Genomic DNA, 22785 nt, shown 5'->3' with positions numbered 1-22785 from the left:
TCACGCCCCATCTCCTGCTTGAGCAATTCCGGAACAGCCAATCAGAGCGAGGACTGAGGGAAACGGCCCAATCCTGGAGCCGAATGAAGGAGGGGGCGGGAACAAATGGCTCAGGTAGACTTCTGGCTGGAGCTGTCTTGGGGTAGCGTCTTTGCTGTTGGTGCTGCTGCGCTGGGTTCCAGTCGCCAGGTAAGGAGAATATGGGAGAGAAGAAGGATGTAGGTGTCTGTGTGGCATCTGATTGAGGGTATCCAGGGAGAGGTAGCTTTTTGGGGGAAAAGGGGTTCGAGAGACCATGAGAAGGAGGAGCTAAGAAAATGAAGGCTTGATAGGTTCGGGGAACGAATGCATGGATGAATGAATGAGCGACCACTATGAGCCTAGCACGGTGCAAGGAACCTTCACTTTCTCCTGTAGTTCTTACAAAAACCCTTGAGATAAGTATTTTTTAAATCTCCAATTTGCAATTGAGGAAACCTAGGCTGTCAAGTGTAAATGATTTGCCCGGGGTCACACAGCTACTAATTGGTAGGGGCAAGATAAGATTGCGTTTCTCTCGGCTCAAGTTTTAACACCACATCTTTGCTGGGCTGGGCCAGGGCAAAATTTGAGACTAGACGTTGCATACTCTAGGAGGCCCTCAGCTTTAGGGAAATGGGGTTGGGGGATTGGTAGAGCAGTTCAGGAAAATGCTCAGGCTCTGCCCTCATCAGCTATCAATTGGGATTTCTAAGAGCTTCTGTGAAATGGAAGGCATCAGTTCTGTCAAAAAGAGGGGACATCCATGCAGCTTTTCTGACCCTGGGAAGAGAGAACCTGAGTCCTGATGAGGGAGGATAGGGGGCATCCTGGCCCAGGCTGTAACTGCCAGTGATGTCCAGTAGAGTCCTATTCTCTTTGGACTTCGACAAAGTTCACTGTTGTGATCCACCTTTCCTCGAGCGATTTATCCATTCATCCTTCCTCTCAGCTCTTTTTTGTTTGTTGTTTTGGTGCTTTACACTGTCTTGAGCCATGGCTGACTTTAATATCTGTTTCATCTGGGTAGTGTGTAGGACCATACATCCACTGCCATAGTGTCAAAGGAAGCCTGATAAGTTGTCACCATGTCAACTCCAAGAAGTTAATCTGACAACAGATAAACCATGCCCCCCCAAAAAAGTAATGAAGATAGGAAGAAGTAATTCCATTATTAGATTCTTTATCTACGTAGGTTTTATTTAAGTCAAGCTGATTGAAATCAATGCTCAGCAAGGGTTGATCTTAGCGGTTTTTTAAAGAAAAGTACATAACCTAAGTGTATTTTCCATAACTTGACTGTCTTCCTCAAAAATGAAACTTCATCAAACTATTCTGAAAACAGTGAGGTGGTATTGCAATGTAGAATCCAACAGACTATGCTTTATATCTCAGCTCTGCCATATACTAGCTGTGTTACCTCAATCAAATCACTTAACTTGTTTGTGCCAACCCTCATCTGTAAAATGGAAATATTAATAGTACCTACAATATATATTAGGTGCTTCTCTCAGTGCATGGCACATACAAGTGCTCAATAATTATCAGCTATTATAATTTATCTTGCATCCCAATGCCAACATTGCTATTTCCTTCCCCGTATAATTGCATACTAGTTCTCAAGTCACAGCAGTTTATTTATTTTTAACTTTTAGATTATTATTCTAGTTTAGAGAGCATAGTATACCTGAGAACCAGCGTAGACAAAAACCTAAGGATGTAAATATTGCCCCCTCACACCATAGGTTCCACTCAATTGTGCACTTGGAAGGATGTCATCAATAGCCTGGAAGGTATCTCTTAGTAGGTTTATCATCACCTTTCAGCCACTTGTATTACAAAGAATGACATGAGAAACCAGGAGATAAGAAAAGGTGTTAAAGGACTGATTGCAGCCAAGAGAAGAATTCTGATGTAAGATAATATTTTGGAAAAATTGCCACTTATTGGAAAATATACTGTTGATTCACCACTATTAGTATGACTAAATAGTGAAACCAGTTTCTGCAAGTCTTTCACAGAAATCCACTTTCTTACTTTATAATAATATTTATACACCTCTTCTTCTGCTCCCTTTCTTCTCTCCAGTTTTTCTGCTGGGTTTGTCATTTCTACCCACTGCATTATTTAGCTTTTCTCACTCTGGGTAAAGGTCATCATACTTTGGCTTAAGGCAAAGTTTCAAAAGCAGAGTGCTAACCCTGTGTAAGAGTGACACTTTAAGATAACTGGGGACAGATGAACCTAGGGGACTTGGCAGAGGAATTTATGAAGTGATTGACCAAAAAAGCTTAGTACAGCCCTCATGAGTGGGACACAGGTTAAGTACTGAGATGAGAGAGCTAATGGTTGAAGTAGTCTGTTGTCTCATGTCCTTTGCCTTTTTACTAAGACAAGAAACCCTCTCAGATTTGAGGAGAGTCATGAGCCGTTTTCTGAATGTGTTACGAAGCTGGCTGGTAATGGTGTCCATCATAGCCATGGGGAACACGCTGCAAAGCTTCCGAGACCACACCTTTCTCTATGAAAAGCTCTACACCGGCAAGCCAGACCTGGGTAAGAAGTCAAAGAACTGCATCCTTTGCAGGAGTGGCATAAATTGTGGTGCCCACACTAGGCTGTACATCAGGATAACCTAGGAAACTTACAAACAAATGAACAAAGCATAGGTGCCCATTTCCCTCTCTAAAACTATTTACTGAAACTTTCACCCCCTAGATGGGTCTAGGAATCTATTTTTTAATAACTTTCCAGGTGATTCTGATGCTGCCTACTCTAGCCTTTGGAAGCCACTAGAGTAATAGAGTTTGTGGATAGTACTTAGCCCTTTTTTCCCCCAAAGATTTTCTGAATACCTTTTATTCATTTTACACTGCCCTAGGCAATTAGTCTGTTAAAAAGAGAGAAAGAAAGAAAGAAAGAAAGAAAGAAAGAAAGAAAGAAAGAAAGAAAGAAAGAAAGAAAGAAAGAAAGAAAGACATTACAAGGACAAATGAAGAAAGAGAGTTACTTGGTGACTCTTGGATGCCCCCACTAGAAAGCCATAAAGAAGCTTTTCATGTTATCTCAGCCCTCCTGAGAAATCAGGTCATGGGATTCATAGCTACATTGCATGTTGCAGATGGAGCGTTACTGATCTAAAGTCTTCCCAAACGATGACATAGTCCCTGAGAAGACATCCAAGATCCCTCCAAGTTGGTCTCTCAAAATGAAACTTCATAAGGCCCATGGTTGCCTTTCCCAGTTTCCTGAGCCTCTCTGCTCAGAGTGTTTTCACATTTCAACTTGCGCTTCCTTGCGCTGATGCGTGGGGTAGCTTGAGCTGCAGCAGCATTTCACAGCAGCTGACAATTCTGTGTCACATTTATAGCTAACCCAGATTCAGGCTCTGACCTAGCTCATTTTCTGTAACATCTGGGTATAAATGAAACTAAATAGGCTAAGGCTCATTTTGAACAAAGCTGAAATACAGTAGGAGTAAAGAACCTAGAAGAGTGAGCAGGACGGTTCCACTTTCACCCTCAAACACCGCCCTCACATGGTCCAGGAATCCTGTCTAGATTCACAGGGTTTTAGAGGTTATCTGATCTAGCCCTTTGAATTTGAGACAGAGAAGCCCAGGGGTCATGTGACTTTTTGAAGGTCAGTAGAGCTGAGCAAAAGAAGTATGTGTGGTATGTGTCTGTCTGTCTGTCTGTATCCAGTCCAGAAGTAGAGACTGCCTCCTCCTTGGTGATGCAGGGACTGTCATAGTACTCTGCTGATCATAGCAGTAGAGTTTCACCTGATGCCTCATCTGGTTAGGGTTGGTGAAATATTCCACTTTTGTATCTCTCTAACTACAGAAATTTCCTTCATTTTTTTATCAGAAGAGCTATCAAATTGATTTATAAAGAATGTAACCCACTGGAGCTAACCACTAAATATTTGGTTGGCGTACGTGATTTTTTCTCACCTTACTACTATCCAGAGGTCATCAAGTCGTGAAATTAATATCACTCTGGTTTTCCAAAGGCTGGAAAATCCTTAAAGCCCAAGTAAACTTCAGTTTTCAGTTGTGTCCCTTGAGATTTCTCTTGCTCAATAGACCAGCAAAGGAAGTATCTTTGCTGTTACTATTTTCGCATTCCGACCACTGAATGCCTTAGATCAGTGGCTGTACATTACAATCACCAAGGGAGGGGGTTTTCAGAAAAATGCTTATGCCCAGGGTCCACCTCCAGAGAGTATCATTTAATTAGTCTGGTACCCAGATCTTGGTAATTTTATAAAACGTTTTCCATTGATCTACTAAATGCCCAGGTTCAAGAACCACTGTATGGTGGATTACCATCCTTACTTTCAGGATAAGACATTTACTGCAGCAGAGTCAGGACAAAGCCACGAACAGAGCAGGGTGGCCTCAGCAAACACTAAAGAAACAGTCCTTTGTTCCACTACCTTGTGTACAGGAAACCAGCCTGGTTTGGGCTTTGTTTGAATAATATAGAACTGGATTCAAAAGAAGACCCAGGGACTTAGGTCTTTAAGAGATGTAGTCATCTAGATAGGTCCCAGTATTCCAAGTTCTCTCCCACAACAGCCTTAAGAGTCTACTGACCTTCCAGGTATCCTGTATTGCTGGACCACTCTCTATGACATTCCCCCAAACCTGTCCTGATCCAGGTACGCTGGGCTTCACCAATACCAGAGCAGCTTCCAGGGCAGAGGTATAAACTACTACATCCAAGTGGACTCTGTTGGGTTTCCACTCTTAGAACTCCCCTGCCCAGCTATAGACATTTGAAGAGGAGCTGAGCAGTTCTCATTTTGGAATTCCTTCCATTCCTCCTCGTTCCCATGAGCAGCACCAGACCCTCCACTCTGCCCAGCCAAAGGTAGTTCAGGCTCGGCGTCCTGCCTCCCCAGAGCCCCCAGTGAAGTAGGAGGAGTTTGGAGGGAACCCTAACCTTCCCTTTCTCAACACACTTGCTTTTTTCTGTTACATAGTGAATGGCCTCCAAGCTCGGACCTTTGGGATCTGGACACTACTTTCATCAGTGATTCGCTGCCTCTGTGCCATTGACATCCACAACAAGACGTATGTAAGGGAAGGAAGAGCTTTAGTAGAACTTTGGTTGTAAATCAGGTGCTAAGCATACCCACTGTGGTCCTCCCCTGGGAGACCTGTTTATTTTGATACATATTAGCCTAGAATACAGATAACAAAACGTTAACAGGTTCTGTTCCATCCAGGTCTAAAAAAAGTAATAGGCCTAACAGATATTTAAAGTTTGAAAATTCTTTGGAACCGACAGAGCACACTGGCGGTGCCATGATCCAGTGGCCTGCACCATACCCTTCTTCTTTACTAAAGAATCAGCCTTTCTTGTACTAAAGATGTAGTGTGCTCTTTTTAGAGCAGCCACCCACACATACCTTATTCTCACATTCCTCCTTAAGCAAGGAATGATCAGAAATCATAATCCATTAAAAAAGGAACCCACAAGTAATTGCTGAATGTTTATGCAGAGGAGGGTGAAAGAGAACCCAGGACTTCTGTATTCTGCCTCTAGGGTATTCAAATAGACTAGTGTGGAAGGAACAATTGCAGACAATCCTAGTCTCTTGTCTAGAGAATGCTGTAACTGGTGCTGGCCACTGGAGGGGGCTCGAGCCTTGTTCCCAACTATAGTCATCACCACAATCAAAGTGCAGATTGCTCAGGTCAGTGGATGGGGCCACCGAAACGCCAACTTCACACTAAAATATTTTTGTCTTATCTAGATTCTCAGCATCTGGGGAGGAGGGGAGGTAATGATATTTACTGGGCCCCTCCTTTTGTGCCAAGAGCTTTCATCTATGTAACCTTGATTAAGCCTCCTCCTAGCAGCCCTGGGAGGTAGTGATTTTCATTCCTGATTTTGCAGATCTACACGTTAGAGACCCAATTAAATTAAAATGGGGAAGACTGACTCAAATGGGATTTGAAGCAGGGCTATGCGCCCTGCTATCTCTCCAAGTATTTTTTTTTTTTTAATTTTTTTAACTTGAAACTGTGGTTTACTTGTTCTAGATTGACATATAATTTTGGAAACAATGTGGTTTAGTGGAAACAGCCTGAGGCCTGAGAATGAAAACAAGAGAATGGACTCTGGTTTCAGTTTTTTTGGTAGCAGCAAGTTCATTATATACCTTCTCTGCATCTCAGTCTCTTCACGTATAAAATGAAACTAGTGTATCTGTTCTACCTCTCAGGGTGACTGGGAAGGAATAAGGATGGAATCATTTTAAAGACCTTTGCATGATGAAAATTGCTGATAGGTATAAGGAGTGTATCTTTTGTTTGCTTTAGGAATGAGCAAAAACAAGTCAGACTTATCTTTACCTCTATTACCTATTCATTTCCCCTTCTTCAAATATAGGACAGCGGCAAATGCCGATGTCTATTTCCAACCTCTTTTTAGCCTGGGACTTTTGTCCATGCACTTCTGATGTGCACTTTGATTCTTTTATCTCCCTAACTGGAAACTCGAAGTCAACTCCCATATGTACATATTTATTAAATGGGATTTAATATAAATATGCACAGGAATGATAAAAATGAAATTTAAGATATTGATTCCTTCTGGGGCAGGGGGAGGCAGGAGAATGGGATCACGGTGGGATAAGAATACACAGGATGCTTTAACTGATATCTACAATATTTTATTTCTTAGAAAAAAGTATCTAAAGCAAAAATGTCAAAATGTCCAGGTTTGATGGAGCAGGGTATTGGTTGCACATGGGTAAACTATAGTATCCTATTATCTCTAATTTTTTTTTTTTGCATGTTTGGAGTATTTCATAATTTAAAATTTTTTAGTTAAAAAAAAATCAGCAATCCAAATGGTCAATCATCCCGTAACCTGTCTGTTCTCCACCTCTTTGCCAAAGCTGAGGAAAAAGTTCTCTTCCCATGAGGTTATCACCGCGTCCTTCATCTGACCATTTTCCTAGGATAAGACACAAAATAACCAGCCCACATTGCAATAGCATCTAAAAGCCCCCAAGAGGTCTTTGATGCTCATTCCCCATTCAAGCCCTCTATTCTGTGGCATCTATCATAGGAGCACTGGGCAGACCCTGGCCAAACACCTGCCAGGTAGATTCTGACTACAGAGCCAAGCCATTGTGATAAGCGGAATATGAAAGCGTGGTTGATCCAAAATTATCTACACCTCGTGGGATTGCCGTAATCCAGATACTGCTTTGCTATATAGCTGGCTTCACACCCTTGCTAAGACGTGGAGATCCACTGTGGGTGCCTGGACCATTCTCCTCGGAGTTTAGCAGTTGAAACCTTCAGTTTTGCCCTAGTAGAGAATAAATGGATGTGATCAAGCAGCCATGTCTTTCTCAGGACCAAGTCTCTTTTTCCTCTAGCCATAGTCACTTCCAGGGTTTGTGTTTGTATTAGGTCTGACCATGACTTTTCCTCTGCACAGAACAAGCAGTACTTCAGTTCCCATTTCTGTCTGCCCCCTTGTAGGCTCTACCACATCACACTCTGGACCTTCCTCCTCGCCCTGGGGCATTTCCTCTCCGAATTGTTTGTCTATGGGACTGCAGCTCCCACAATCGGCGTCCTGGCACCCCTGATGGTAGCAAGTAAGCATGCAGCCACCACCCGGCCTCCCATGAGAACTGTCCTAGCCCTAACAGACATACAAGGGACACTAATCTGTTCTCTGTATTTAAGGTTTCTCAATCCTGGGTATGCTAGTTGGCCTCCAGTACCTAGAAGTAGAACCAGTATCCAGACAGAAGAAGAGAAACTGAGGCCAGCATTACCACCTCCGAGACTTCGTCTTCCATCTTTGCTGTCCTATCCCTTCATCCTCTCTGCGCTTTAATTTCTTTTCTGCTCCATCATTAGCCACCTTATCCACTACTTGCCTTTTACTTTTGGTTTTGGGTTTTTTTACATTTAAAGTTTTTAAGATATAACATACATACAGGAAAGTATATAACATGTATGTAAAATTTAAAGAATTATTTTAAAGTGACTACTCTGTCCCTCCATCCAGATCAAGAAATTGTCAGCACCTCAGAAGCCCACTGTGTGCCCTTCCCCCACCTGCACCCTCTTTTCCAGCCTTCTGCTTTTTCCTTTAACTTCCATCCCTTGATTTGACTTGTGTGATGGGAACATGTGGACTATGAAACTTAAAACTGCTGCCTCACCCAGAGCAGCTGCCACCAAGGGCTGCTTCAAGGGGTTGTCCACCCGTGCTGGGCTCCTCTCTGCTACTGGACCCAAGACTCTGAGCCGCCCAAGGTACAGGCGATTCTTCTAAGAAGGGCTCTCCTGTGAGTGAGCATGGCTTAATCCTTGTATCTGCAGGTGGATCAGGGTTGGAAGAGTCTGGGCTGTTTTTAGACCTTTTGGTCAGCTGTATTTGCGTAAGAAATTTTGTAATAAATTGAAAAACCTCTGCTCTGATTAGTCCTTGTACTCTGACCTCCCTCGAGCCAAGGGCACGCATGCCCTCCTCTGAGCCTTAGATCTGACATAGGAAAATCACAGCTGTTCGCTGATCAAATACACCGTTGTAAATAGGACAGCTCAAAACCCAGGCAGACCTGGCTGCCTCCAGGTCCTTTGTCACTTGTTCATTTCCCTTGAAGTCAAATCTTCCTCCTCTCCTTCTCCACCTTAAGATTCTAGGTTCACAACTGAATAGTCAGGACCCTTTCTTGTTTTCTTCCTAAGAAACAGATTCTTGTAAAAGCAGAGACAGAAAAAAAGGGGAGAGCAGCATAGAAGAAACAGCTGCACGACAATGAAAAGAACACTGAACCCCAAGCACGATGTCCTAGAGCAGACAGCTGTCCTCCCAGCACAATCCCGAGGGGTTCCACAGGACTTGAGAGCCCATTCATTATTTAAACAAGTGCTTAATGAACACTTGCTCTATGCCAGACACTTGGGAAAGAGCAATGAATGACCCAGGCAATGACTCTACTCCCATGGCCCTTACCTAGTAGTCAAGGAAACAGATGATAAATAAGCAAACAAGTGAAAGACAACTCAGACAGTGATAAGAAATCTAGAAAACAAATATTATAGTAAAGAAGGGAAAGGGAATGCATAACTTACACCACCAGGAAGTAGGAAATAAGATTTTAGTTGAGACCTAAATGCCTTGGTATTATACGCAGCAGGTATTCAGGGCAGAGGGAGCAGCATCAGGAAGGCAGGATCAGTCTTGTTCAGCACGAGGATCAATGTAACTACAGTATGAAGTTAGGAAGTGGAAGGTAGGAGATAGGCCAGAAAGGAAGGCAGGGGACTGGTAAGGGCGGGATAGGAGCTTGAAATTGATACTTAAAGGCATTGGAAATCATCAGTTAAAGCTCTCTAGGTGGAAGGAACAAAATCTAAAACTAGCATAAGCAGTAAAGATAACATTGCCTCACAAAATGGGAACATTAAAAGGATTTAGGCTTCAGGAATGGTTTGATCAAGACTCAGCTCCATTTCTCTGTAATTCTTTTGGCTCTTTCTGCCTGTGTTGGCATCATCCTCAGGCTGGCTTCACTTACGGTGCTAGAAGTGGTAGTAGCAATTCCACTCACATCCCCACATTACTACATCTAGAAAACTAGCCCAGTGCTGAGAACTGTCTTTCCCTTACTCACCAACTACTGTAAGGAAGCAGGAAGAAAAGCAATGATCTTACAGAGGTAACATTTGAATGGAGATCCACATGGAACCCAAGAAAGGTGTGAATGGAAGCATAAGATGACTTGGATTCTCTAGGCATGCATCATAGAAATGTGATTCCAGATAAATAAAGACAAAGATCCCAAAGGATCTAGAGATGATGTAGAGCAGGGGTCCCCAACCCCTAGGCCACAGACTGGTAGTAGTCCGTGGCCAGTTAAGAACCGGGCAGCACAACAGTAAGCGGCAGGCGGTGAGTGAAGCTTCACCTGTTTTTGCAGCCGCTCCCCAGCGCAGTGAGTCACAATGCCATTATACTAGGCAAAGCCTGTTTGAATCCAAGAAAAATCTAAGGAAATTAAGTCTGTGTGGTCACAGTGATTGTAGAACAAACACTCAGCCATCATTTGAGGCAGAGCCTGATACAACAGAGGGCTCTCTCATCAGCAGTCACACTCGGGTGAACCTACATGTGTACACAGGATGGAAAGCAGTCAAGGTCATGTACTGGACGTTGAGTTGTAGCCTCCCGTGTAGGCCAACAGTAACCTTTACAGCCTCATCTTTTAAAAATAACTCACTAGGATAGTAACATCTGTGCAAATAGAGGACCACACCTATGGAAGGCCTACCCCTCCAGCCCTCACCCTCCACCCCTCCAGCCCTTCCCCACACCTTAGTCACAGTCCTCAGAAATGTACGATAATCTCATGGGGACTGCCAAAAGCCATCTCTGCACCATCAAATGGCAAGGCAGACCACTTGGACAATCTTTTATTGCCTTAAAACATCTGGTTTACAAATAGGAAATACAAATCACATTTTTTAAAATAAAGCAATGGATTCAGTAAACATTTTGTTAATACATTTGAAGGGGCTGAAGAGTAAACAACTTTCTCCTTATCAAAAAGGCACTTTCTCTCCACCTCTCTTCCACCCCTCACCCCCAACCTGACACCTGAAGTGTGAACTTCTTTTATTATGTACAGTGTATGCACACACACATACACAGATACACACAAACTCACACACATAGACCCCTGACCCAAGCACCCCAGTGCTGCTGCCGGCATAGGCTGCTCCGATATGCCGAGTCCAGGGCACTGGCTACAGATAAACAGCACAGGGGTTGTGATTGCAGCTGCTCAATGAAAGGAGAAATAACCAAAATGTCTTATTTTCAGGAGGCGCTACCCAAACCCATGAGTAGAGCTAGGCAACAGGTTAGGCAGGAGAGAGAATGTCAGCTTGGGTTGGTTTAAAGGGAATCTGATAAAAGATTATTGCTAGAAGGGGGTGAGTGTGCAAATACTGTCCCCGCCAGAGGTGGGGTACACTTAATTCAAAAAGACCACTCAATTCCCATTTCAAGGGCCCCTTTCCTTCGGCCCCTGTCCTCTCATTGCTCAGAAGCAGCTTCGGCTTTCTCTGGGTGGAATGAATCAAAGTTAGTTTTCAGTGAAGGTTACAGGAAGTTGCCTGGCATTTCCCTCTCTCCAGAGAAAACAAGTACTTAGGCCAATGACAGTTTTTCAAGGCAGTGTCCAGATGAAGGCAGAGGTGACACACACAGAGAAGTCCCTGGACAATGACTTCTTCTGCAGAAAAGAACCTCCCATTCTCAGATCAAGGTACCAGAGTTTCCAAACACAGGCCTTTACAAACTTTCAGAATGTAGCCCCCAGCACCCTCACACACCTAGGCGGCTACCTCTCCCACATCAGTTTCTCCCTCATGGCCACCACAAAGCTTTCCTCAAGTTTATTGATGTTTGGTTTAATCAGCTCTTAGGAAAGAGGGTTTGGAGACAGACCCCAACATTAGGCCAAGAGAACCTAGGCCCAGAGTACTGATGGCTTTGTTCTGATGGAGCTTGCTTGTTTTGATGGTACCTTCTCTCCCACAGAACCTTAGCAGTCAGTCTGATGACCCAAGGATGACCCTTGTCCAGAACAGCAGCCGCTCCTTAGAACTGAGCTTCTAAGGGTCTTAAGACACTAGAAAAAGTTAATATCCTGAATAAGTTTTCTCTCCGTGATAATTTGCAGGCTTTCTCCGTGAGGGATGGATATGAAGAGGGAAGGCAGGGTGCCAAGCCAGGACTGACTCCACTACTCACCAGCCTCTCCCAGCACCAGCTCCCAGACTCTAAAAGGGGAGGGGGCGGGGATCGACTCTGCATTTGGTGAAAGGCACGATTTTCCCCAACTAGACCCTGGAAGCTCTCGAGTGGGTTCCAGGAGGCATAGGCATTGCCGCAGATATTCCAAGCCGCAAACATTCCAGCCAGTTCCCTCCAAAAGCTGCTCCAGCAGAGACCTTTGTGGCAGTGAGAGCTGTGCTGACTGAAGAGGTAGGGGATGTTCTCCCATGTTCCCTGAGTCGCAACCACCTTTTTCTCTCAGAGATGCTCCTCAGATACAGTGGTGGGTGCTTTGCTGGTATTGCTCTCCTCCTCTTCCTCCTCCTGGAGTTTCTGCAAGGCAAAACAAGCAGGCAGCCCTTTGGGTAAAGAGGCATAGGACTCCACCCTTGCTGGAGCAACTGCCTCTCAGTGACTCTGTAATCAGTGGGAAAAACAAGAGCCAGAGGCCACCCAGCATCTTCAAGAGCAAACAAAGGGAACAAGAAAAGTAACCAGTCCCTGGCACAAATGTGCTCCCTAAACACACACACAGTATCACAATGCCATTAAAGGAAAAACCAAAAAGACCGGCTTTCTGTGATGCCACAGTCACCACAAATCACCCCACTCCAAGTGCCACTGTTGTCCCCTCATGTTCCCTGCCTAGAATGACAGCCTAAAAGTCACCTGGACTGACCTGAGTAGCTGTCCAAAGTGCCGGGTCTGAAACTCCCTCAGAATTTCTGACTGCCTCCCTTTGGAGACAACCCCCAGGATAAGGAATATTATAATGTGCGTGGAGTGGATACAACAACGCGTTTTTATAAAGGCAGGATACATAATTGTATATATAAACTCAATGGCTACACGTTATACAGAGAAAAACAGACTTTGGGTCATTATGGCTTCAGTTTTCTTAGTGAGAGATGGCAGAGGATTAGAAGAGTCTCCTGGGTTGCACTTGTTAGGTGGGATTGCAGTTAAACATGGCCTAGAAATTATCTTGTGGGGCCACTAGGTGCATACTGCCACCTTGGGCATTTGCTATTTTAAGGAGCACTTTGCTTCTTAGCTCCGGGTTCATCTAGTTAGGGAAAGGCCTTGGGTACAGCACTGCTTGTGGGTTGGAGGAACACATGCAGGGTCAAGCTAGAGACCTCTGTCAATTGGACAAATGGAGCTTCCCCCAGGGAGTGTGTCGGCCAGTCCATGGCAATGGCAATACCTTCAACCTTCCCGTTCTCATCCTGCTAACTTTGGCACCAGGTCAGCCTCAGTCATGAAAAGCCTTCATTCAGGCAGCTTAAGTCAATCAGGCAGTCTGTCTCTCTGGCACATGCGCACGCATGCACACACACACACACACACTCCTGCCTCCTCCAGAGCCATCACCTTGAAATCACAGTCAGAAGCACAGGTTAGTGAGAATGGAAGCACAACCACTGTCTCTGTAGCTGAGAACTACCAACTAGAAGAAAAACAAACCCAAACCAAGGTTTCATAGTCAAGGTCGATTGTTATCCTCATCCCAGAAGTTGTCTCTTTTTACCAAAACTCTACACCTCACTGATTAGAAAGAGCAGCTCCGGCCAGATCTGCTGTGTGCCCTGTGTTCACCTGGCTCTGATAAAGAATTTGTTGCTAATGTGCAGGTCTCACGCTGACCGCCATGGGGTGTGCAATGCCAGGCTCCAGAGAAGGGATGCTCTGTGACATCCCTGGTTTCCTTGTGTGTCGGCCCAGCATGACTCTGACCTCCCCATAATACCAAGCTGCCCCAGGTGCAAGTGAGCTCCAGAGACACATAACGAGTTATCCAGGGACACGGACAGTTGAGAACCATCACCAGACTTGTCTCCTATTCCTACCAGTACTATTTCCATTGCTCCATACAGAAAGTGACAGAGCCAACAACTCCAACCCTGAGTAACAAACCTGGTCTATACGCACAAGGATCTGGCTGCAAAAATAGTGAAATATTGGAACAACCTAAATTTCAACAAGAGAAAAGGGAAATATATATATGTAAATATGAGGTGGTAGGATTTAACGGTGTCGAAAGGTTGTCACGCTATATGAAGTAAACAAGCAGTGGAAAACCAAACGTGCACGAGCATACCCACAGAAAACACAGAAAAGGGGACTAAATATTACTAGGTTATCTCTAGGGTTATAGGCAACCTTTACTTCTTGTTTGCCTATGTCTGCCAATGTAAACACAGATTATAAAGTAAACACAGCAAAATCTCCTATCACTTGACACAATATGTCACATTCCAAACAAATTCCTTCACAAGAAATCTACCCTGTTTTAGTACAGGCACCTTTTCCCGGGCTCACTACATATTCGCCAAAGGTTTTCAGGGCATCGTGTTTCCTTGCACACGGCAAGGGAAGCCCATCTCCAAGGTGGCAATGCTGAGGCCCTCCCACCAGCCTGCTGAACAGCATTCCTGCCCTAAGGTTTTCCTTCTCTCCCCAGTGAATTTCCCATCCTAGCTCCTCCCTCCACATGCTCTCTGCTGCTGCCAACTCTAGAGCTCGAGATCAGAAGACAAATAGTAAAGAACTAAAGATTATCATCTATGTACCAAATGCATATTTTTAAAATACTAAATATACCTCTTGCAGATACTATTTTTGCCTTAGAAAATTGGCAAAGATTTTTCAAAATGATAAATGTGGTGTTGGCACTCATATACTGTTCTATCGATATAAATGTGTAGTATTGATAGCATCTTCTTGGAGGACAGTTAGCAACATATCAGTCTTAAAAATGTACATGACCACTGATACGTTTCTAAAGGAAATACTGTGCTTCGGAACATGCACAAAGATTTGGCTTCCAGAACCTTAATCACAATGTGGTTTAAAATAGCAATCAAAAACAACCTGAATATCCATGGACAGGAATATTTCACGGTTTACTCATACAAAAGAACATGGTGCAGTCATTGAAGGCAGGTTGTAAAAGACTAATGAGCTGATAAAGTGTTCATAACAAGTAAAAAGGCAGATCGAACAAGATTCCAGGTTTATTTTAAAACTACACACACGTACACACACACACACACATACGGATATATATGTGGATATGGACATGTATGAGTCAATGCAAAAAGTGGCATCTCACCTCTAGATGATAGTATTACAGGGCGATTTTAAAATTTTGTACACTTTTCTGTATTTTTAAATTTTGGGTTTGGATGTTTTTGTTTTGTTTTGTTTTGTTTTTAAGAAATATCCCACTTTTACTCCTCCGATCTGAAACTCCTTTCATTCTATCTCAGATTTGATACCTAACATTTTGGTTAAAATGGTTCCCAGCTGATTAGAGCAAGAGGGAAACACTTCTCTGTTCTAGATCATAGTCCTGCTTCTGTCCCCTTCTACCACCATCGGCTCCACTTCCTGGCTTGTTCTTTCTGAGTCCTACTAGCAATCCACTGACTCCAGTCTTTCCAGCCCCATGGCACTGTCTAAGGGGCTGTCACATGCCAGGAGAGCCACTGCCTTGGGGCCACCACCACCATGACAGAATGGTTGAACCAGCCTCCCACCTTTCCTCCCCAGCCACTGACCCGGGCTGAAAGCAGTGGAACCAGGGCCTCAGGACTGGGCTCAGGATCCAAGGGGTGAGTGCTCATCAGACTGTGACAATAGTGACATGCTCTGAGGACCAGAGCAGGGAGGCTGGAGAAGGAGCTGAGAAAGAACCCACGAAAGAGCAGCAGAAAAGCAGTGCTGAAGCACGCAGTGAACAAGCTCTCCGGGTGCCATGTTTGTGAGATTTGATCTGGTCTCTCTGCCACCACAAAACCAGTCTACTATGGGAGAGGTCCCACTGCCCCACCCATGGGACCCAGATTTCAGCCCAGCAAGCTCCCACACACTCACGTTGTCAGGAGTTTCTTTGTTTGCTTTTTGCCTCCGTAGATCTGCCCTGATGAATGCTGAGGTTGAGAGATTGAGAAGGAAGAGCAACAGAGACACAGAGTTATCAAGCAGACCGATGGCCAAGTTCATCCAAGAGAGGGAGCCCTCATTTTCCCAAGGGTCACAGATATCCCAGACCTATTTCGGATATTCTCGGGAGGTAAGGGCATCGTCACACGACTTGATAAAGCCTGGAAATCACTGCTGTCTCTGAGAGGCAGAAGCCAAGGAGACACTGGATTTCATTTATGGATCACTTATATTTGCCAGGGAGTTGGCAAACATTGTTCTAAACCTCACGACAATCGCCAATTTTACAGATTAAGAAACTCCCAGAGGCTCCCAGAGTTTGGTCTGCTTACCCAAGGTCAACCAGCTGTACACAGTCTGGGATTCAAACAAGGTCTTTTGTCTCCAAAGGCCATGCTCATTCTACCAAAACATGTTATTGCCTCCTAAACAGATTTCTTGGCGAGCCCTCCCCGCTGTCCTGCATGTGTACTCCCGATCTGTATGGTCAATCAAGACACTGGGTCTCAAATCGCCTAAGCCCATGAACAGCCCAAGCCTCATCTTGTCCTAAGGCCCCACTCACCAGTGAGAGCTGCTCCGAGGGTGAGGAACACACACAGAAAGATGTTCCCGGGCATGGTTCCGTAGTTGTTGATAATCTGGCCCTGGGAGATGGTGAAGATGATCCCGAAGACCTGGAAAGGTAAAAAGAAGACTGGAAACAAAAGCCCAGCCAACTAGCCCACAACAGAGCTGAGCTGCCATAATGCAATGCCTACACCAGCGAAGCAGGGCAGAGAACAAATCGCCAGTGCTATGGGACCACCATCAAATAAGACCTACCTGGGCAGACACGTTGAGGAGGCCAGATGACATGCCTTCTGATTCTGGATATGTCAGCTCCACAGCAAACTCAAATCCCAGTGGGAGATAGCCAGTCATAAAGAAACTGAAGGTCAGATCACAGAAATAAGGTGATGGAGAACTTCCAGAATGAGAATGGAGAGCCTACCTCCTCCCTTAGAACTCCTTTTCCTATTTTGTTTCTACCCATCGAGACATGACAGGCCCTTGAATGATCAGGCCATCCCTAGGTGGTCATACCAAAGACAGACAGATCCCTGCAGGCCAGTAAGAAGTTCACATGTAGGCTTTGTACTCGGGAGGCCTTTGGGAGTCCCCTGCTTCTATGTCTAACTGTCAGTTACAGACAGGGTGGAGATGCCTGGAGCGTTCAGCCCTCAGCTGAGAGAGTCTGTGTCATGGGCATACAGGCCCTGTGCTGCGAATGGAAAGTCCCTGGGTATTAAACAGCATCTTCATGACTCTCTGGGACCCAGAAGGAAGAGCTCAGAGTCCTCCCTATTTCCCCCTGAGTGACCAGCTGAGAGGGACTGAGTGTCTGTCTGTCTGTCTCTGTCTCTCTGTCTCTCTCTGTCTCTCTCTGTCTCTCTCTCTCTCACATATTACCCACAGTAAATAATTGGGAGGTGAAGCTGAGCACAGACCCCTGCGGGAGGGGTACTGATTCCTACATTTTCCCATACAACAGGTCTGGAAAATTCCAATTCTAATTCCTTACATCTGTACCACACTTCTTACTGTTCTCACATCTGCCATCTCTCAATCCTTTCAACAACTCTACAAGGCAGGCCACTCTCATATTCTTTCATAGACGAGGAGACTGAGGCTCAGAGTGGTTAAGTAACATGCCTGCAGTCTAATAAATAGTCAGCAGCAGAACTGAGATCGGGACCCAGACTTTCAGGTTCCAAGCCCTGCATATTTGCCGTGACCCCATGTTGTCCCAGGCAGAGCTAAAAATGACTGAATGTTTCCTAGCCTCCCAGAGGTCTATGAAGAACATGCTCCATCTCAACAGCATGGATAGGCCTAGAAGCACCAGGTGGCCTTTTTGAAGTGCTACAAATAAACAAGACCTCTGGGCACCATTTCCACATTTCCACAGAAGTCAGTGAGAAGGCAGCAAAGGGATCAATATTGTTTCCTAGGATGTCAGCAGCTCTAGGGGCCATGCCATGGTGCTTTCCAGTTAAACACGTTAAGAGGTGAAACTTACCCCATTGTGCCAGCAGTAATGAACACTACCCACAGGCGTCCCAGGTTCAAGGTTAATGTGTATACCACCATGCCCACCAGAGTCATGATATAGACCACCAGAGTTGTCTCCCTACAAGCAGAGACAAAGAAGTTGAATCATACACTTCTGAAACACGATCATTTTTTCACTTGTTCATTCATTCATTCTTCAAGTATCTATCGGGCACCTGTTGTGTGCCAAGCCCTCCACCGTATGAGCTGGGACATTCTGCTCTCATCGAACTTTCTGTTCATGAGGTTGATGGACGCTAAACCGATAATCACATAGATAACTATTTAATTACATTGTGGTAATTGATACAAAGACCAGGAGAGCATGAAGCCATCTTGCTGCACGTGTGTTCTCCTCCCGCAGAACCCTCGCAACAATATCGAGCTGCTCTTCGACTTGTCATGTCCTACTCACAGCAAGAAGGGTGCGGCCCTTTCCTTTCCTTATTCCCCACCAAAAAAAAAAAAAAAAAAAAAAGCAAACAGGATAAACATCAGCTGTGGTCAGGTGGCAATGGCATGCAAGATTACTCCAGAAGCCACCCAATTCTGCAAGTCTGCTTTGCCCCAAGACTGCATGACAATGCTAATGTTGAGAAGTGATCCGACTTTTAGATTCTCTGTCATCTCTAAGTTCTTCCTGTTGCCACTCGCATAGGTGCAGCACGGCTTTTCCTGCTGAATCTGAACTACTCTGCTCCAGACAGCAGGAACTAAGAGAGAATATTCTCCAGACCTAAACTAAATACCTGACCCCAGAGCCAAAGTGAGAAAGCTCCACCCACTTCCCTGTCACGCTTCCCTCTGTCAGTCGCCTCAGGACCATCAGCAACATGCTTGTTTGTTTCAGGTTCACCTTGCTTGTGCCCCTGCACACACTTCTCCCATGGTGACCACTCTGGAGTTTGCTGTTGCCCTGACTCCTGCTTGGGCCTGTACACCTCTCTGCCCTCCTGCCATAACATCAGGACTCAGACAATGAAAGTTTAAAGCCTTCACATGTCTCCCCTGAAGCCAGAAACACGGTAGAGGCATCGGCAGACATATACTCAGGTAGTGTCAAACTAACTGCTGTATTTATTGGGTGCCAGGAATTCTGTTAAGCGTTTTACATGTGTTTATTATTTCATTCGACCTTTACAAAAGCCCTGCAAGAAATGTAAGACTACCCCTAATCTTACAAGTGAGGAAACTGAGGCTCAGATCAGTTAAGTTACTTGTCCAATGTCACCCATTAGGTAAGTGCAGTGCTGAGATTGGAACCCAGAGCTGGGATTGGAACCCTGTGCTCTTTCTGCTGCTGCACACAGGAATACGACTATGCTATGTGGTTGCAGCTTTGGAAAAGCCCAAGGCCAGAGCCTCTGAAGGATGCCCCTCCTACCTGGTGCTCCAAAGCTGCTGAGGGCAGAGGAGCATCGCCCTTCCTCCACCCCACTCCCCTCGTCTAGTCCCACCCACCCTGCAGAAAGCAACTTCGTGGACACCAATCTCTCTCGCTGACTCCACAAGCTCATCTTTTGCCACATTTGTTTAACCACAGCTTCATCTTAAACCACTGACCCTAAAAATAAAAATACTATCCATAGTAGCTGAGAGGAAGAGATCTGACCACCCTATTTCCAGCCTCCAAACCAGAGGACAAATCTGGGAGCCTTAGGGAAGAGAGAACTGGCACTGGAATGACCAGCTTCTAAAGTCTGCTCAAGCTTTCTCTGCCTGGGTAGTAGTGCAGAGAGAAGAATGTTTCATGCTGACTGCAGGATCTAGGCATCAGTGACTCTAAGGTACTGGTGACCTCTAGGTTCTGAAGTGTCCTCCTTAACCCTTTCACTGTATTTTCATCTGAATCATCTGGCTGCCCAAGTCCCAGTTCAGCCGACATTCCAATCCCGCCTTCTCCTGCCACAGAGCAAACCCTGGAAACAGAGACAGTGCTGTTCATGGTTTGGGGATGGCCAGTCCACATTGCTCTCATGTCTGGCTAAAGCAAGCAATTGACGGATGACAGAGACGAGACGGCGGCCAAGCTCTACCAGCAGTTAATTAAGCTAAGCCAGGTTCCTCATTCTGTTCAGCCAGGCAGCCACATCCCGGGGATGGCCTCAATTGGCCTTTGACTAGAGCAGCCAGAGGGAAACCTGGGCTGACCAGAGCCTCACAGAAGTGGGTTTGTGTGACAGAGAACAGGTCTGCCACTGTCTGTCACCTCCAGACACTGGGAACTTTGGAGGCCTCAACAAAGCAGCCCAGAATCCCACCCTGCCCCAGCGCCAGACGACCCTGGCAGCTACACCGCTGGCCAGCATTAATTGAGCACCCAATGCATGCAGAGCACTGAAAAAATGCAATAAGAAGGGAAGGATTGGGGGCTTCTGTTCTCCAGTCTTTTCTCTGAGCCTGGCTACTGATTTGAGGCATCATATGTTTTTTACAAATGCAGAGTCCCCTACTGAATTGGCATCCATGAGCATGGGGCCCAGGAATCTGTACTTTTAATAAGCATCTTGGATTAGCCTGACATGTACGAAAATCTTAAAAAGACTGCTCTGTATTCTTAGAAACGCACTGGGCATTCAGACTCAAAGCACATCACAATATTTACCAACGATGTATAAGCAATGACAAGATAATACACTCCAAATCAATGTAAGCACAGAGCACCATGGTTAACCCTATGCGGTCCAAGAGGTAGCCATGGGAACAGGCCAGTGGAATCAGCCCCTCATCTCCACTCTTTGGGGTTTCCACAAACTTTCTAACTGCTGACGTTTTTCCACATTCGTTTTCATTTCTCTCCATCTGCCCCTTCCATAGCTATTTGGGGGGGTGATACTGTGCTAGGCCTTGCATCTTCTAATGTCCCTAAGATCCCCAGAAGGTGGGTATTGCTTCCCTCATTTTATAAATGAGAAAACTGAGACTCAGAGAAGATAAATTTGAACTGCCCACTTGCCCAGTCAGCTGCCGCACCCAAATCTTTTCAGCCACATTGGTAATGAATATATCATTTCAAAAGTGGGTCCCCAATTTCCAGTCCAAGAGGAAGAGTCACTTACTTGTAGGTTTTGGACCTATCCAGCCAAATGCCTGAGATCATGGCCCCAAGCATTCCTGAAATGACGATGGTCAAGCCAATTCTTCCAGCATTCACTTCTTCCCCCTGGGAAAATCATAGCCCCAATAATCACCCAGTGAAAGCACAAGACACAGACAGTATAGTCACCAAGAAGTGAGAGGACAAAGGCAAATAACTCAGCCTTCATTAGGGCCAGCTCTCAGAAAGTATAACAAGGTGGCCTTTAAGAAGCTGCCGGTGGGGAGAAAACCCTAGAATAGTTGCTCCTCTCAACATAATATAACCTTAGGTGTGTGTACACAACACTGGATGCTGGGATGAACAAAATTCTGTCCTTAAAACCACTTTTAGGTAGATTTTTTTTTTAATGATGTAATCTTTACAGCAACTCTTATTTATTATTATTCTCATTTCACAGATAGGGAAATATGTATATCCGAATATTCCACACTTAAGATTTTTTTGAGCTATCAGTACCAAAATGAATGAGAAAATAATAGTTACATATTTTTGAGCACTTATTATGATCCAGGCACCATGCTGAGGATTTTACATCATTATCTCATTTCATTCTCATAATTCCCCACCATAACGTTAGGAATCAGTATTTTCCATTTTTCAGATGAAGAAACTGAAGCACAGTGAGATTAACCTACTAGTCCAAGGTCATGAAGCATTTGTTAAGTGCAGAGCTAGGATTTGAACTCAGACCTATCAAACTCCAAAACTGGAACACCCACTGCCTCTGTAACTATAAGACCCTGGGGTCCTTTCACAAGAGGGTTGGACCCGGGATTCGTGACTCCCAGCATCCAGACCTCACTGGTTCTGTAAACATCTTAAAAATACTTTCAAGTGAGTAACTAAAAGTTCAAAATTAAACCTGGCCCACATTTTACAAATTAAATATTTCATATATGATTCTACATGTACATGTGTACCTACTGTGTTGCCAGGCACCATGCTATGCGTTTTACATATATGATAGATATGAGTGTATTTATACACACATAATATTATTTACTTTTTAATCTTAAAAATAATCTTTCAGTAAGTAATTATGCTTCTTTTACAGAACAGAGAATGCGAGCTCAGAGATTCTAACCAGCTTGTCACAAGTTTAGTGCCACTGGACCTGGGGTTGAGACCCAGGGCTATTGCCCTCCAAATCCCATAAACATAACCACCATACTGCACTGCCTAGAACTGGGGGAGCCACGAGGTAACCACTGCCCCAGGAACTGCAAAGACAGACTCAGAAACCTCATTCTCAGAGCCAAGCATGCTTAGGGGGCTCTTACCGGATAGTGGAAGATCACCATGCGATTCAGCAGAGTGGACAAGGCATAAAAAGCACCAGCATTCAGACCTAAGGAGGGAGGGAGACACACAGCATTAGGGTCAGCCTTCTGCTAGGGCCACCGCTATCTTCTTCCCCTCAGCGGTTCAGGAGGTCGGACATCCTCCTCCTTGCTGTTACTGTGAGTGGTGTCCTCAGAGGAAAAAAATCCAGGGAGCATGAGACTACTCAGCAATTTTTCTCAGAGAAGTACTCTCAAACAACCAAAAGTAGCCACTTCGACCTAGTAGCCGCACATCCTTGCCCTCTGATCTCTGTAGGCCTGCCCTGGAAACGAGGGCTCTAGGAAATATTACTCCCCAGTCAGAACCATCTACATTCCTCCCGTAAGCCCTGGCTAGACCTATAGGGTCAGTGGAACTACTGGACACCTTTCGCTTCCTCCTGATGAACTATGTCCTCTCCAGACTGCTTGACCTCTGACCCCTGACCCCACTCCCTCTGCAGGTGGTTTC

At 45.0% G+C, this 22785-nt stretch overlaps 2 protein-coding genes and 1 long non-coding RNA gene across 6 annotated transcripts in view; 2 read left to right on the top strand and 1 right to left on the bottom strand.

Annotated features, from left to right (window-relative positions):
• Positions 1-29: 29 nt before the first annotated feature.
• On the top strand, positions 30-8482 carry ERG28 (ergosterol biosynthesis 28 homolog). Of its 3 annotated transcripts, XM_039883861.1 has the most exons (6): positions 58-189; positions 1764-1932; positions 2411-2574; positions 5008-5098; positions 7529-7647; positions 7739-8482. In XM_039883861.1, exons 2-6 carry the CDS (start codon positions 1868-1870, stop codon positions 7816-7818), a joined length of 519 nt encoding a protein of 172 aa, XP_039739795.1. In that variant the 5' UTR covers positions 58-189; positions 1764-1867; the 3' UTR covers positions 7819-8482. The 3 variants fall into 3 exon arrangements, with proteins under 3 accessions (XP_039739796.1, XP_039739798.1, XP_039739795.1); XM_039883862.1 differs by lacking the exon at positions 1764-1932 and having other exon boundaries at positions 30-189; XM_039883864.1 differs by lacking the exon at positions 1764-1932 and having other exon boundaries at positions 53-189; positions 2428-2574.
• Positions 8483-10454: 1972 nt separating this feature from the next.
• Positions 10455-22785, bottom strand: part of FLVCR2 (FLVCR choline and putative heme transporter 2) — a 49380-nt gene continuing 37049 nt past the window's right edge. The window contains exons 4-10 of one of the 2 annotated variants that reach the window (XM_039883854.1): positions 22272-22339; positions 20951-21054; positions 17860-17970; positions 16623-16728; positions 16363-16474; positions 15729-15784; positions 10455-12182 (exon numbers count right to left, since the gene is read on the bottom strand). In XM_039883854.1, coding sequence (XP_039739788.1) covers positions 12108-12182; positions 15729-15784; positions 16363-16474; positions 16623-16728; positions 17860-17970; positions 20951-21054; positions 22272-22339 — 632 coding nt within the window. In that variant the 3' untranslated portion in view covers positions 10455-12107. The remainder of the gene's footprint in view (positions 12183-15728; positions 15785-16362; positions 16475-16622; positions 16729-17859; positions 17971-20950; positions 21055-22271; positions 22340-22785) is intronic. The other variant, XM_039883855.1, reaches the window with a different exon arrangement.
• Positions 14163-20544, top strand: LOC120619526 (uncharacterized). Its single transcript, XR_005657526.1, has 2 exons — positions 14163-15927; positions 18742-20544. It is a non-coding gene; the product is annotated as an uncharacterized LOC120619526 (long non-coding RNA).

Source organism: Pteropus medius, unplaced genomic scaffold (genome assembly GCF_902729225.1).
Source record: "Pteropus medius unplaced genomic scaffold, Ma_sr-lr_union100, whole genome shotgun sequence".
NCBI lineage: Eukaryota > Metazoa > Chordata > Mammalia > Chiroptera > Pteropodidae > Pteropus > Pteropus medius.
The sequence above is the reverse complement of the archived record's forward strand: the minus strand, read 5'-3'. Positions and strand labels throughout refer to the sequence as shown.